Consider the following 13,611-nt stretch of genomic DNA (forward strand, 5'->3'; position numbering starts at 1 on the left):
ATATTATTGTAAAATAATATTTCTTGCTCTAAGAGGGGAGGAAACATTTGTTTAATAATGACATATATCTTAATTAATCTTTTGTGATTCAGGGTTAGATTGTTGCTAGTCATGAATTCAAGAGATTCATGAGCTAAGTAATACCACAGGGGATGTTTCTTTGAATAGTGTTTGGTGTGCAGTGTAATAAATGGCACGTATCTGTGGCCTGAGGAGAAAAGTGGAAAACAAAATTTAATAGATACAGAGTTACAAATAAATCTTAGTTTGGCAGCACAGTGAATTCTGCTTCTTAAAAGGAGGGGGAAAAAAAAGAATCATTGAGAAAGGAGGGAGGAAGGGGAGGAATTGTCCTGTATCTTCTGAAACTAGAATTGGCTGTCATGCTGAAAGCATTTTAGGAGATGTACAAGGACACTGGTGTCCATTCCATCATTTATTTTGGTGTATATCTGTTTTCGGTCTCAGATGACAACTTTTTCTGGGGGGAAAACATTTTTTTAACAAAGTATAACTATTAATTCAGCCAAAAATTGGTGTGCAACCAATCTAGGTCTCCAACAGAAAATTTGATACTTCCAAGCTGGGTTTCCAAGTCAGTAGGACTAGTTGCCTAACTGCTGTAGTTTTTACAAAAAACCATCATGTCTAAAAGATCCATAGACAAACTTAAACTTAGTGTAGGACAAAAAGCATTATGTCACTTTCTCCCCTCCTGAAGTTGAATTCTTCTGTGGAGCTTTTCCTGCACAGCTAGTGGGCTAAAAGGGGGAAATGTTTTACATCCTTGCAGTAGGCATGCCTGCTTGTAACTTGCTTATGCTGCACATCCATTAACAAGCAGGAAAAAAATCATTCATTTCATACTCTGCCCTCACAAACCTCTTTACTAAAGCTTTTCAAAGAGAAGAACCTAAAATTAGCACCGGTTAACGATCAAAGAACTTTTTGACATTTCCAACATAACCTCTTCCTGAATTCACCAGCAATCACAAGGGCTGGATCCTAGCTTTACAGAAAGGTGTTTATAAATGTCTTGGATGGCTGTTATTCAATAGCTGCTCAGTTTTTCATGAACTAGTTAGTCCTGTGTTGAGAGATATGTTCTAGTGGGTAGTATTCTTCAGTTGTCAGTAATGCCAGCACTAATTTGAGTGAAAGCAGGATCATTCCTTGCATATGGAGAAAAGATTAGTGCTTGTTAGAGACTTAATGTAAAAGTTATGGAAGTACTTTCCTGTTTCATATTTTCATTGATGATATATTTGTTCTGAATAGCTGGTGATAACTGCATTTTTCTTAACCAATGTGACCTTTAAATGGAGTCAGATGGTGCCAGAATCTGAAGCAAGAGTTAATGGTTACATTATGGTTGTTGAAGCAAATATTTGACTTTATTGCACAATGTATGAAGATCATGAGTTTTGAGCAGTAGCTGATTTGCTTTTTTGCTTGACCTCTTTCCGTTGAATAATTCCTGTTACTTAGGTCTCAAAAACCCCATATTTCAGCTCATTTAATCATTGATAAACTAATTAAATCTAGTGCATGAATATTTAATCTTTTGGATATGCTTTTCTTTTTAGATATAGATAAAATGTGTATACAAGTGTTAATGATTTTTGTTGTGAACCTTCAATACTGAAAATTGTCCCTCACATCGTGGGCTTATAAGTAAGCACAATGTGAGACAGGAATAGAGAGAAACATCTGAGCTTCCTATTCAGTATTAACTCTTCATCATCCAATACGAATATTTCACTGGCTGTCATGTTAAAAAGCTTTGTGTATGGGGCAAATAATTGTAGTAGATGCAAAATTACAAATGCCAGTATATACAAGCAAAATGAAATCAGTAAGTTAAAGTTAATACTGGAAAACGCCTTTCTAAGAGAATTCCTCATCCTTAAAATAACTGTTGGTTTATAGCTTAATTTGCATATTTTTGCTAATATAAGACAATTTTATAGTATGAATATATTAAGATGGATACAATATGTGACACTGCAAATAATAATAAAAATATGCTCACTGGATTGTGAGGCCCATTTTTTTAAAAGGGTATGATGCAAAAGAAGGTATGCAAAGGTGAATATGTTCATTGGCTTTAATAACTTGAATGTAAGGTGGAACTCTGTTCTTTGTACTGGGTAGGTAGTAATATGCTACAAAGCGCAGGTAAATTTTCTCTTTTTCAAATGTGAAACAGGCTTTGTACAGCATTCATGTTGTTACCAGAATGATTCAGAAAGTTTACAGTCTTAGTTTAAGTTTTTCTCCATTGAGTCAGATACGGAGAGTGTAGTTGAATTCTTAACAAATGTGATTGCTATAAATCACTCTTTTTTGTAGAGGGGATTAGGTGATACTGAGCCAGGGAAAAGAGCATTTTGCTAGCTGCTTTCACTATAAAAGATATTCTAAAGTTCTTTATATAATTTACGTGGTTGGCCTAATTCTGATACCGCTTGTACCGGTGAAGATCAGAGAACTGTATTGAAACAATACAATTTACGTTGCGGAAAAGTAGTGTATCCCTTAATACTTCATTCCTCCAAGACATTTTTATCTCCTCTTATTTGGTACACTGGTCCATAAGGTTCGTTGTGTGTATCACTCTACTGAATGTTAAATGACGCAAGCAAAGGAAAGAATGTAGACACCTGCTCTTTTTCAAGTTATGTAAAATACCCAGGAGAGACTTAGGTTTCTAAGACTGGTCAGGTATTCAGGATTTCCTTATTCCTATTTATTATAAATAGGCATCCTAGCACAAATTTAAAGCTAAACTTCCAAGAATCCAGATAGTCTAAATATTTTATTGATTACATTTTATACACCGAAGTAGAACACAAAGTGTACATTACTTTGGGGATTTATTTTTTTTAATCCACTTGTATCGATACATGGCACTAACCATTTTAAATTGCAGTCAAATTATCTACTGCTATGAGTCCACTCATGTGAAACTACCTGTAGATAATACATTTTCTTTTGATACCAGTGGCTTTTGTATTAGCTAATATAACAATAAAATTTCCTTTATGATACTGGTATATTACTGTGTAATTATACAGCCCATATACAACAGCGTGTTGGAGGTCTTCTCTGCTTTTAAGACTTGGCTGGGTTGACAACTCTACCCATGAACAGAAGGCAACTGGTACGATGTTCATAGATCAGAAACAAAAAGGGGCGGTCAACAATAAAGCGAATCTGAGTAGAAAGAGGCATGAACCCAACGTTGGTTATTGCTCCAGCCTCTGTGCCTTCCTCATTCACAGTTATTGTGCCTTGATGATTGAACTGTTTAAACAAACAAAAAAAGGAAAACAAACAAAAAATAAATTGAGGATCTTCTAAGTATACTCAAATCATGTGCTCACAGCCTTCCCCCTCTCCATGACCCACGTGTGGCTCCTTTGTGACACTCTTGCTGGTAACTCCTATACGGCAGCAATCCATTGGTTTTGATTTGTGAATAAGCCTGTTTCTGACTGACCACAACGCTTTTAGTGCCTTTGACATCTGATTAAACACGTTCCTCATTATATGAATAGACAAGGACATGCAGAGAAACCCCCATCCCTCCTATATCCTCCAAGAATAATGAGAAAAAGTATTATTTTAGCTTATTGTGAGTTATTTTTACTGTGTTGCCATGTTTGCAGATGATATAGTTTAATTAGAAAGGAAATGAAAAGAGGAGAGGAGTAAATACCCTGTCAATGGTGACTTTCTCATCCGATATACCAGAATAGTCGCCTTTTTCATTGAACAGTTCTTCTATTCCCATGGATCTCAGATAACCAATCAAGTTATAACTCTTTTCCAGCTTAAATTTAGGGAGAACCACTTCTCTTGTTCTAGTAAAAATAATAAAAAAAAAGAAAAATCATTGAGGAGGTACATATTTGCGTGACTCCTTTGCTTTACATATCTGTTGTGTTTCGGGCTTTTTGCTGTCTTCAGCACAGGACACAGAAATATACAGGACTGTTTACTGTACTTTTACTTTCAAAACTTGGGCATCATTACTTTTAAGCTGTGTTTTAAAAAATTAATTCCCCTCCCAAAACTGTTAGTTTGTCAATTTAATATTTCATTTATGATGATTTACATTATTTATGTGTATAGAATATATGTATATGACTTTGAGCAGTTCAGTACGTGGTTGGATGTGCTTGTAGTAAATGTTGAACTGTCAGATTTTCTGGAGTACTAAATTGGAGATTTTTCACTTATTGTATACAACAGAAGTATGTTGGCTTCCTGAATAGCACATCAAATCAGCTCTTTTTATCAAGTCTGAAGACAGATACCACCTAGTGTGTCATCTTGCGCGAGAAAGGCTATGTAATTTTTTGTCTTCCATAATTGTGATGTCCATTGTTGATCACTGGATGTGTGCCTTTACACAACAGATATGTTGAAATGCATAGTGCTGAAATGAACATACGTTGCTTTCCATATGATCGAGATTATTCTGCACAAATAACCTGTTATTATCATTCTCCTGTTTTTCCTCCTCATTGTAAACTTTACCAGTAAGAACTTTTTCTTTAAATCTACAACATTAAATACTTGATAGGAAGAATTTTGGAATGTCATTAGATTTTTCCACCTCAGTCATCCTTGATTTCTTGACGGCATTTAAATTCTGAGATATTACTGGTCCTGATTTTTAATTCAATAAAAACATCTTTAGGGGTTTTTTTGTTTAGATTTAATGCTTTTAATCAAAATATCATATGTTATCTTCTGTGCTCTTTACTTATCCTTGTCAATCTCATCAAGAAAATACATTAAAACTTTAACAAGATGTACTTTTTAGCAGATACCTGTTTGTCATGCTCTTCTGCCATTTTTCCACAACTTGAGGTGTTATCTGCTTTTCTAGGGCTTTCATGCCAGAGAGTTTGTGTGGAAGTACAATCAGCATACTGATGTTCCCCACGAACGGGAGCTGCATCACACTGCAATCTAGCTCGGGGTCTGCAGCAGCTAGGAAGTTCCCTTTAGTCTGCATCATAGGAACCTTTATTGTTTGCTTCTCATTCAGTCGGAAACTTCTCTTCATTGTCATTTCCACTGGAAACTTATTCTCCCAAGTTCCTGTTAATACAGTGCAGAAGACAGATAAACAAAAAACCCCAAGATCCTTGTTTAATAAAATATTCCCAGAATAACAGCTTACATTAAGTTTCAATTGATGTGAATTGGGAATTACTGTAGGAGATTGTTGATTTCAATTAAGCCTGACTAAGAAGATAAGTTTTCAAGTGACTTCAAAATTCCTGGCTTTCTTTCTAACTTAACATTTGTCTGATTTGAATGTTCTGAATTACAAAAGCAGGTAAACACAAACTGGAGAGCTGAAAGGGCTTTGTGTGTACTTTTTCTTTTTCCTACAAGGAACCTAGAAATTACAAAGTTTAAACAGATGCAAAATATTTGACAGGGTTTGCACTGAGCGAAAACAACTGACACAGCTGTATTTTCTGAGAGATCTGATACTAGAAACCAGACTGTTTCAAGCATCAGAAATGTCAAGCTAAGTAATGGCTGTTTTCATTTTGCCTAAAAGATACTATGCTGAAGGCATTACCTTGACTTAGTCCATTCAAGCCATTTAACTTCCTGTGTTAAGACATCCTGAAGAGTTTGAGTGTTGACTGCTTAGTTCTGTGACTCAGTTTGATGTGATTTCAGCACACCTATGCGAGCCTGTCATCTGACAGGTTTATGGCCAAAGAATACCATTCAACGTATTTGCAGCCCAGAAAGCTTTGCCATCAGGGTTTGAATCTTTTTATGTGAAGATTCTTTGGGTACCCAAAATATTTATTGACTGTGTAAAAGAGGAGAGTTTTTAAAAGGGGTGTTCCTATTGATCTCTTCTAAGAACTGAGGCTCTGGAAGAAACACCATTTTTTTCTTAATGGGTAGGCAAAGCTAGAATTTTATAGTGGAAATAGGGTTACTGGTATTTCCTGTTAAAACTCTGGATTTTAGGTCACTGTTGGCAAGCAAGTAGATGGGGAGTGTGGCTGTGACTGTGTGGAGAGACTGCAAATTTAGCTTTAATCGGTAATCTTTTTTTAAAAGGTTGCAAGTGATTCTGAGATCCTTAATCTGACTTTGCCAAATTGACTGTGAGGTAATAAAAAAAGCCTTAAGTCCCACTTTCATTCTAATAGTTTCTTCATATGTTGGACTGATGGAGAGCAGTCTGAGAAGTGATGAGACTGTGGTTAATATTCTGAAGGGAATGGGATATAAAATGGGTTACGCTATTCCCAAACAAATTGTCTCACTTCTCAGGAAAACCCATCATCTGGCTGTTCTTCAGAGAACAGAACTGACAGACGTAGGACTCTAGCTAGCTGAAGATACAAAGCTACTGTGAATGGGGGGAGCTTCAGCAGCACTGTCGTCACCTGAGGAATGGGAGACATTTATCAGCTCTTCCTAGTAAAAGAGAGGAGCTGGGGAACTTTTTTCTTTTGCAGATGTGTTTGTCTTGGGGTTAAACACTGTTTTCCAGCAGGAGGAATACAGTCTTCTGGGATCAGTTGAAACCCGTTGGCATTTTACTGACTTTTGTGACTTCCTGTTTTGAACCTTCCCACCAAGATGCCTTTTGGATTCATCTGTCAAAATTTGTCAGTTAGCAAAAGCCGCCATGATCTACCATGGCTAAACTAACCAGCTCCTACTTGATAGGAAGCTCATAAATGATTGTTCAGACCTCTGCAGAACAGAGGGTAGATCTCAGAGGTAGGCTGGACACCTATACAAGATAAAAGTTGCTTCTTACCAGCGTGAATAGTTTCCAGTAGTTTCTTGATGGTGTTTGATATAAAAGGAGCTTGAGACTTCATGGTGTTTGGCAAGTATCCCATTCCTCAGTATCATTTGTACTGAGCATCTCTGCGTACCTGAGAATACTCATAGGTTTCTTATCTCTGAGGGCTTAAGAGAGCTTGTCTGCAATGATACAGACAGTGTAAAAACTGTAAATGGAAAGGTGTGTACAAAAATTAGCATGTCTAGGAAGGACTAGTGGGGAAGCCGGGAAACCCAGGAGCAGAACTTGCCTTTAAAAAGTTCACTTCCACTTGAAGTATAATTACCAGGAGACTGCCACTATAAGATGAAAGAATGGGAGACAGCAATATAGAATTGATATTTTTGGTTTTGAGGGTTAGGAATTATAGCCTTCAGCAGACAGCACCAAGGCAGTTTGCTCTAACAGGACTTCATGGTGAGAAGAAAAAGCCAAAAGTCTTTTTGGTCTTGATGACTCAAGAGATCCAATACTAAAGCTATTTAATTTTTGGTGAAGTTTTTGTTATTTTGAGATAGCACAAGTATTTAATAACTTCAGAATGGAACAAAAAGGTATTTTAAATTTGACCAAATTGTGAGAAAATAATACATGTTTCACTTTGCATAATCCTTTTTTTAGGATGGTCTGATGGACAGTAAAGCCATGTATTTAATATGATATGATCATCAGAGATGTATTTAAGGATACAAATAAGTCCCTTTTGGATGGTACTTCAGTATAGGGGATTGTTTGGATCTTATGCTGATGACTGCTTCAGATCCTTTAAAGAGACAAGTGGCATTATTCAAGGAAGTAATACCTTGCAAGTGAGTGGGAAAAGGTACATTTCATAAAATTATAGGAATGGTGTTCTTATAAGTTCCTATAATCAAGTGCTGAGAAGACAGGTGTAAGAGAGCCCTTGGCCATTTCTTTCCTGGAAGCAGGGACGTAATTGGAAAAAAGAAACTCCTTTATAAGTTCCTATAATCAAGTGCTGAGAAGACAGGTGTAAGAGAGCCCTTGGCCATTTCTTTCCTGGAAGCAGGGACGTAATTGGAAAAAAGAAACTCCTTTATAAGTTATGGAAAGGAGTATGTTGTACTTCCAAACATTGTTATCCTTTTGTGCTAATCTGTCTTTCCTTACCAGTGTTTTAAGTCACCTTCATCTGATTTTTGTCTTAATCAGTCAGTAACAGATGTCCTGTTTTTTCCTTGGTTCCTCTTTCATTGGGTCCTCCTACCTTTTGCTCATTTAATACTATTTTAAAAGTTTGTTGAAAAATTACCAAACTTTCAACCTGAGGCAGATAACCAGTGTTGAAGATCTCACCATAGACTCTTAGTTTAAATGTAAAGAAATTGAAAATAACGATATGTAATGAGAATATATGTTAGAGTCCTTACGTCAAGCCTCTTTAACTGTTCAGCCTATAGTGAAACATGTAGGAACCCATATCGGCAGAGAGGTCATGCTGAATCAATTGAAATATTCCAAGTAGTGAATGCGTTTGGTTTTAGTTTTAGAAGAGTACTGTTTTGGTTCTTCTCTTTAGTCCCCTCTGTAGGCTTGTTGAAAAGGATTGTGCTCTGATCATGTAAAAAAATACATACTTTAAGCTGAAATTCTTTATAGTCATTCCTATGAAACTTGAATACTTCAGAAATGCTAAGTGTTTTAGCTGAAATCAACCTGTACCATTTCAGTGAAGCCAATAACGTGAAGCAGGACTGAATGTGACTAATAACTTGCACATGAAGTAATACCTCACCATCTAAGACTCCTACAAAGCTTATGCTTTCTGAGGCTATTCTTCATTCATATGTTGTTTTTTAGTCTCACTTTTAGACTGTAAGGTTTTGGAGGTAATAAGCATTTCCTGTATTTGTATAATACCCACTAACTTCAGGGCATGACTGGAATATCAGTGTGCTCCAGAAACATGCAAAAAAAAAGGGCTAATAATAGAGATTCTTCTTAATGAGGGAGTCAATAGGCTGTTTTGAACAAGGCTAGATTTAAGTTCAGTCTGGGGTTTCTAATGAAGTATGTAGTGAATTGCAGACTGAGAAAATCCATTGCTAAGATTGAAATAACAGATTCTTACCTTTAAAGTAAAGACAATTAAGAATCATCATCAGTGTTGTAGGGTTTACATTTACAAGAGCTTCCTTTATTAATCCTTTGGTCAGCTTCAAGATGCGTTCATTAGTTTTAGTTATGAAGTTAGGATCTGAAAAATCAGCTGGTTGGGCATCAGCAAAGTAGTATGTTTTCATATTGTTTCTGAAATCATTCAGAATAGAAAAGTCCTTCTGAATATAAAGGTCATTGACAGACCTCAGTGTATAACCAAAATTGCGCCTGAATAGCCGATGAGTGAGTTTGCGGAAGAGATTATGAACAGTCATGAGCTCGTATTTGGTGCTGGCATTAATGAAGTCTTGAAAGCCAAGAACAGATAACACTTCCTGATGAGTCTGACTCTTCAAACCCAGAGAAATCATAGCCATTGCAGTGGAAATGCCAACAGGAGCCATGAGAATATTATCTGAAGAGTTGGCTTTGTCTGCCACACTGCGGTAAAGGTTGAAGCCAAAGTTTGCATTGAGGATATTGAGGCGCTGGATTCTGGTTTTGCCTTGAAATAGTTCAAGAATATTTCCTTGCTGAATTTCAGAAACCATGTATGGGCCAGCATCAATAATGTCACTGTAGTCATCTTCACCCAGTATCTTGTCGAGATCTAGATAGTCCTCTTCCTCCTCCTCTTCAGGAATCAAGTCATTAGTGATAGTGTTTTCTCTGTGGAACTCGGGTGGTAAGTTTGGCATATCATAAGTCCCATTTTCATGTGGCTGTGCATCTTTAAGGCTTTCAAAATGCTCAGTGAAGTCCTTGACTCCACAAAATGCGGAGGTTATGATGAGAGCAAAGGCAAGCAAATGAAATAGGAACTTCATTCTGACAGGTCAAAACCTGAAAGACAACATAACACAGTTGAGAGAGCATGGGGTAATTGAATTTTAGCGATCTATTCCCTAATTTTAGATCCATGCTGAATTCTGCCACAGCAGAAGGTCTATAGTTACCTTATTCAACAGCATTTTTTTTTTGAGTGGAACAGAGCTTAATTAGATGGATAAATCTGCTCTACTGGTAATTGGGTTTGCTTACATAATGCCTCCAGCCTGCCAAAGAATTGGTTGACCTCCTCCCATAGAAGTCGTCATTATTGGCATATTTCAGCAGTAACAAACTCATTACCTAAAATATGTGGGACTCTTTATTTATAAACCTGTAACACTTAAAATGTATGCTAACTGTGTTACTAGTATGCTAAAAATATGACAGGAAGATAAGTTTGAAGATGTGTGCTTGGTAGGAGAAGGGACTAGGCATCCTCTACAGGAGCATACCAGAAGGCTGAGATGTACTGAAGAATTTGAAAAACAGACATCCTGTAGCTACAACAAAAATGGGAGTTTTATGGGAGTATTTTTGGAAGTACAAGGCTGAAATTTGATGGAATAAAGGAGATCTAGGGATGTAGCAACAAACCTGGAGAAAGATGTGTATTTGCACTAAATACTGTTAGTGGGACTGCGCTATGGGAAGCGTTAGGCATAAACATATGTCCGGGCCTCCTCCTGGTCTTACTCAGGTGTGTTACTACATGTCTGTGCACACTTTTTGCTACTGTGTATACTCATCTGCTGCTTCTGTGAAGGATTGGCTTGATTGTGCTTTTTGTTTAGTTATGTTTTATTTCGGTTTACTTTTGTGTAGCACTGCACAACATGTGCTCTCTGTTTTCTTCATGATGCGAAGTCTCTGTAAATTCCTATTCAGAACTTTGTTTCTCTAGTCTTACTGTTATCCTGATGGTGGATTTCTAACCTCACTTCTTTTGTCTGAGGATATGTTTAAGAAGAACCTGCATTTTTCTGAAGGGGAACTTAGTATCTTCTTTGACCGTTGCATTTTTAAAATTATTTCTAAAATCAAGAACTATCTTAGATATGTATTGTTTGAAGAGAATCCATCAGCCTTACTCAGCTGTAAAACACTACCAAGAAGTGAGTCTGAGAGACTTTTCATCATAATATTGGGTTGCAGTAATTACAGTGATCTTTAAAAGATAGGAAAAAAGTATAATTCCTTCCTGTGACAATCAAAGAAAGACCAAAATGTAAGTGTTCAATAACTGTGTGTCAACTGAAACTGTGAAATGGGTGTCTGAATGCCAGGGTCTTGGTTTTTGCTCAGACTTCCTTAGAAGGTTACTTGATGACTTTTTATAAAGCCAATTTCTGTTGATAGTACTGTTTTGAGTAAAATGACAAATACTTACAATATAATCTAGGACAAAACACTGAATATAGTTAAAACAAAAATCTTGCTAATATGTTGATATAAATGTTTTTTAAATTAGCAAATAATCTGAAGAAGTTCTGTAGAAGTAAAATATATGGGTATGCATACCTGCACATCTGTGAATAAAACCAGTGCTTGAAGGAAGATATTTTCAAACATGTTGTAGCAGGATTGAAGTAACTGAACTAACAGTTTAATTTCTGAAACTCTCCCCCCAAACTAATTAGCCTGAAATCCTAAAACCATTTTAAGGTGATTATTCCATATAAAAAATTGTGTTGCAGCAGTAAAGGATCCATAGAAAGTGCTTTTTAAATGGTTTTACACTGTGACTGAATGACTTGAGTCAGTCTTTTTTTAATTGTTTCTTCATAAAATCATCACTTTTTTTTCTCCACTCCCAGAAGTTGAGCCCTTACAGCTGAAATACTCTGTCCAGTAATCATTGATAAATGTTTTCTGCTTTTGGCAGAGAAGAATTTGCTGTCTCTAGTTCCCCGCTTTACATTCTCATCTTCACCAAAGTTCAGTTATTCAGACATTCCCCCAGTCTGCAATATATATGACTTTGGTCAGATCTACCTAAAATAACAGAAGATGTAAATGAAGCTTACCTTTAAGCCACTGTACAGGAGGGATGTGTTGAATAGCTCAAGTGAGGGGAATGGCAGGGTTTAAATCTGAACTTTGACGCTAGTTTTTTGTGTATCTCCCAAAGTAAACATTCTCTAAACCAAACACTGCTAAACTTACTTCGTCAGCCAAAATCCCTCCCTTGCTTAGTGATCTCTGCTGAATTGTATGTTGTTTGTTGAACTACTTTTATGGCTTTGCAGGTACTTGTTCACTTTTGAGGAAGATCTTTGAGCAAAAATTGGTGTGTATGTAAAGTTTCAAAGTCAAGCACGCACATAAACTTGACTGTTAATGACTAGTAAAAGCCATGTCACTGCTATTTTGTGCTGAAATGGGGGGGGCATCTTACTGCAGATGTGGTTGAGGCCTCGGTGGTTGTGATGGTCAGGCTTCTTCAGTCAGTGTTATATTGGTGCAAATGTTTGTGTTGCACAAGGAACTTTTCACCATAGTGCCATTCACGAGCTTAAACTCAGATTAATTTTACTATAATACAGGGATTTTTTAATGTTGTTTTTTTAATGAATGATCTGCTTCATGATGTACGAATATATCCGAAGTTGGCTTTTATATAAGGTTTCCCTGAAATACTGCTGGCTTTCATACCTCAAGGGAATTATTGTACAGTTAGAGAAAGCTCCTTCAAGCTAGATTAGAATCTAAAATTTTCTTAATAAAGTTTACAGTAATAATATACAGTCATATTGAATAAAGCTCGCAGTTTAATGGGCCATTTCTTTCACTTTTTAAACACTGCCTGTGCTTCTAACACTTCTAAGGATAACACACTATGAGCCTTGTTATATAAATTTATCTAACATAGCATATCATGTTGGCTGGGAGTATAAACTGTGCTCTTCCAGTAGTAGCAGCTGCTTGTGCAAAAAGTATCAGAGAATTTTAATAAATGTGTTGAAAATAATGCTCTTTTACTTGCTTGTTTAGATAGTAAATTCTCCAGAACTGATGTCATTGTGTGCGTGGGTGCAAACAATGAAAGATCCCCAATTGGTGCCTCAACGTATTTCCACAAAGCCAATAAACAATAGCAACCAGAAGTATGTTTGACTAATATTTATTTGGGTTTGAGTTCCTTTGCGCTGAAGCAAAGCTGCATGGCATTGTCTTCAACACAGTTTAAAGGACCATGTGATCTTTTTCTCTCTGCAGTTGATAGTATACTAATATTATGTATTCTCTTCAGAGGTTACTGTATCAGCATGGTATTATTCCTGTGTAAAAGAAAGGAAATTGTTACTTCAGGCGTCTCAAATGTTAACATTTAAGATATTCTAACAAGATCTAATTTTCTTCAATATAACAATAGCAATGTAATACTTTTCATAGGTGACAAAGAATATTACCTTCGTAAATCATGGTAAATAAGGTACATTAATTGATCCCTTAGCATGGAATTAAGTTATTGTAACTCCCATCATTTTCTGATGTTAATTTTTATTTCTTTGGTAGCTCACTAGACGCTTGCCACCCATCAAGGAGGCCAAGCCCAGGTTGCAAAAGCTGTTCCGTGACTTCTGGTTGTATTCAGTGCTGATGGGATTTGCTGTGGAAGGATCAGGTAGTATAAATTCTAAGAGAACAACATTGCTGCTCACATATAAACTCTTGATGAATATAAGTGTAACTGTATGTAAACCATTCACAGTAGGCTGAAGAAAATTTACAGGCATAAAGACACTACAAAGCAAACAGCTTACATGACAGTTCTCTGGTGGGATTTCTTTACATCTTTGCTCTGTTTA

General features: G+C 36.4%; 2 protein-coding genes across 2 annotated transcripts in view; one reads left to right on the forward strand and one right to left on the reverse strand.

Moving 5' to 3' along the window:
- PI4KA (phosphatidylinositol 4-kinase alpha) overlaps nucleotides 1-13,611 on the forward strand; it is a 64,389-nt gene that overhangs the window by 21,904 nt on the left and 28,874 nt on the right. Inside the window, exon 20 of the mRNA XM_059827941.1 lies at nucleotides 13,319-13,427. Within this exon, the coding sequence (XP_059683924.1) occupies nucleotides 13,319-13,427 (109 nt within the window). The remainder of the gene's footprint in view (nucleotides 1-13,318; nucleotides 13,428-13,611) is intronic.
- Nucleotides 2,800-9,808, reverse strand: SERPIND1 (serpin family D member 1). Its single transcript, XM_009813819.2, has 4 exons — nucleotides 8,943-9,808; nucleotides 4,842-5,115; nucleotides 3,722-3,866; nucleotides 2,800-3,306 (listed from the first exon to the last, which is right to left on the reverse strand). The coding sequence occupies exons 1-4, from the start codon at nucleotides 9,796-9,798 to the stop codon at nucleotides 3,115-3,117; spliced, it is 1,467 nt and encodes a 488-aa protein (XP_009812121.1). The 5' UTR covers nucleotides 9,799-9,808; the 3' UTR covers nucleotides 2,800-3,114.

This window comes from Gavia stellata, chromosome 21, assembly GCF_030936135.1.
Source record: "Gavia stellata isolate bGavSte3 chromosome 21, bGavSte3.hap2, whole genome shotgun sequence".
Taxonomy (NCBI): Eukaryota; Metazoa; Chordata; class Aves; order Gaviiformes; family Gaviidae; genus Gavia; species Gavia stellata.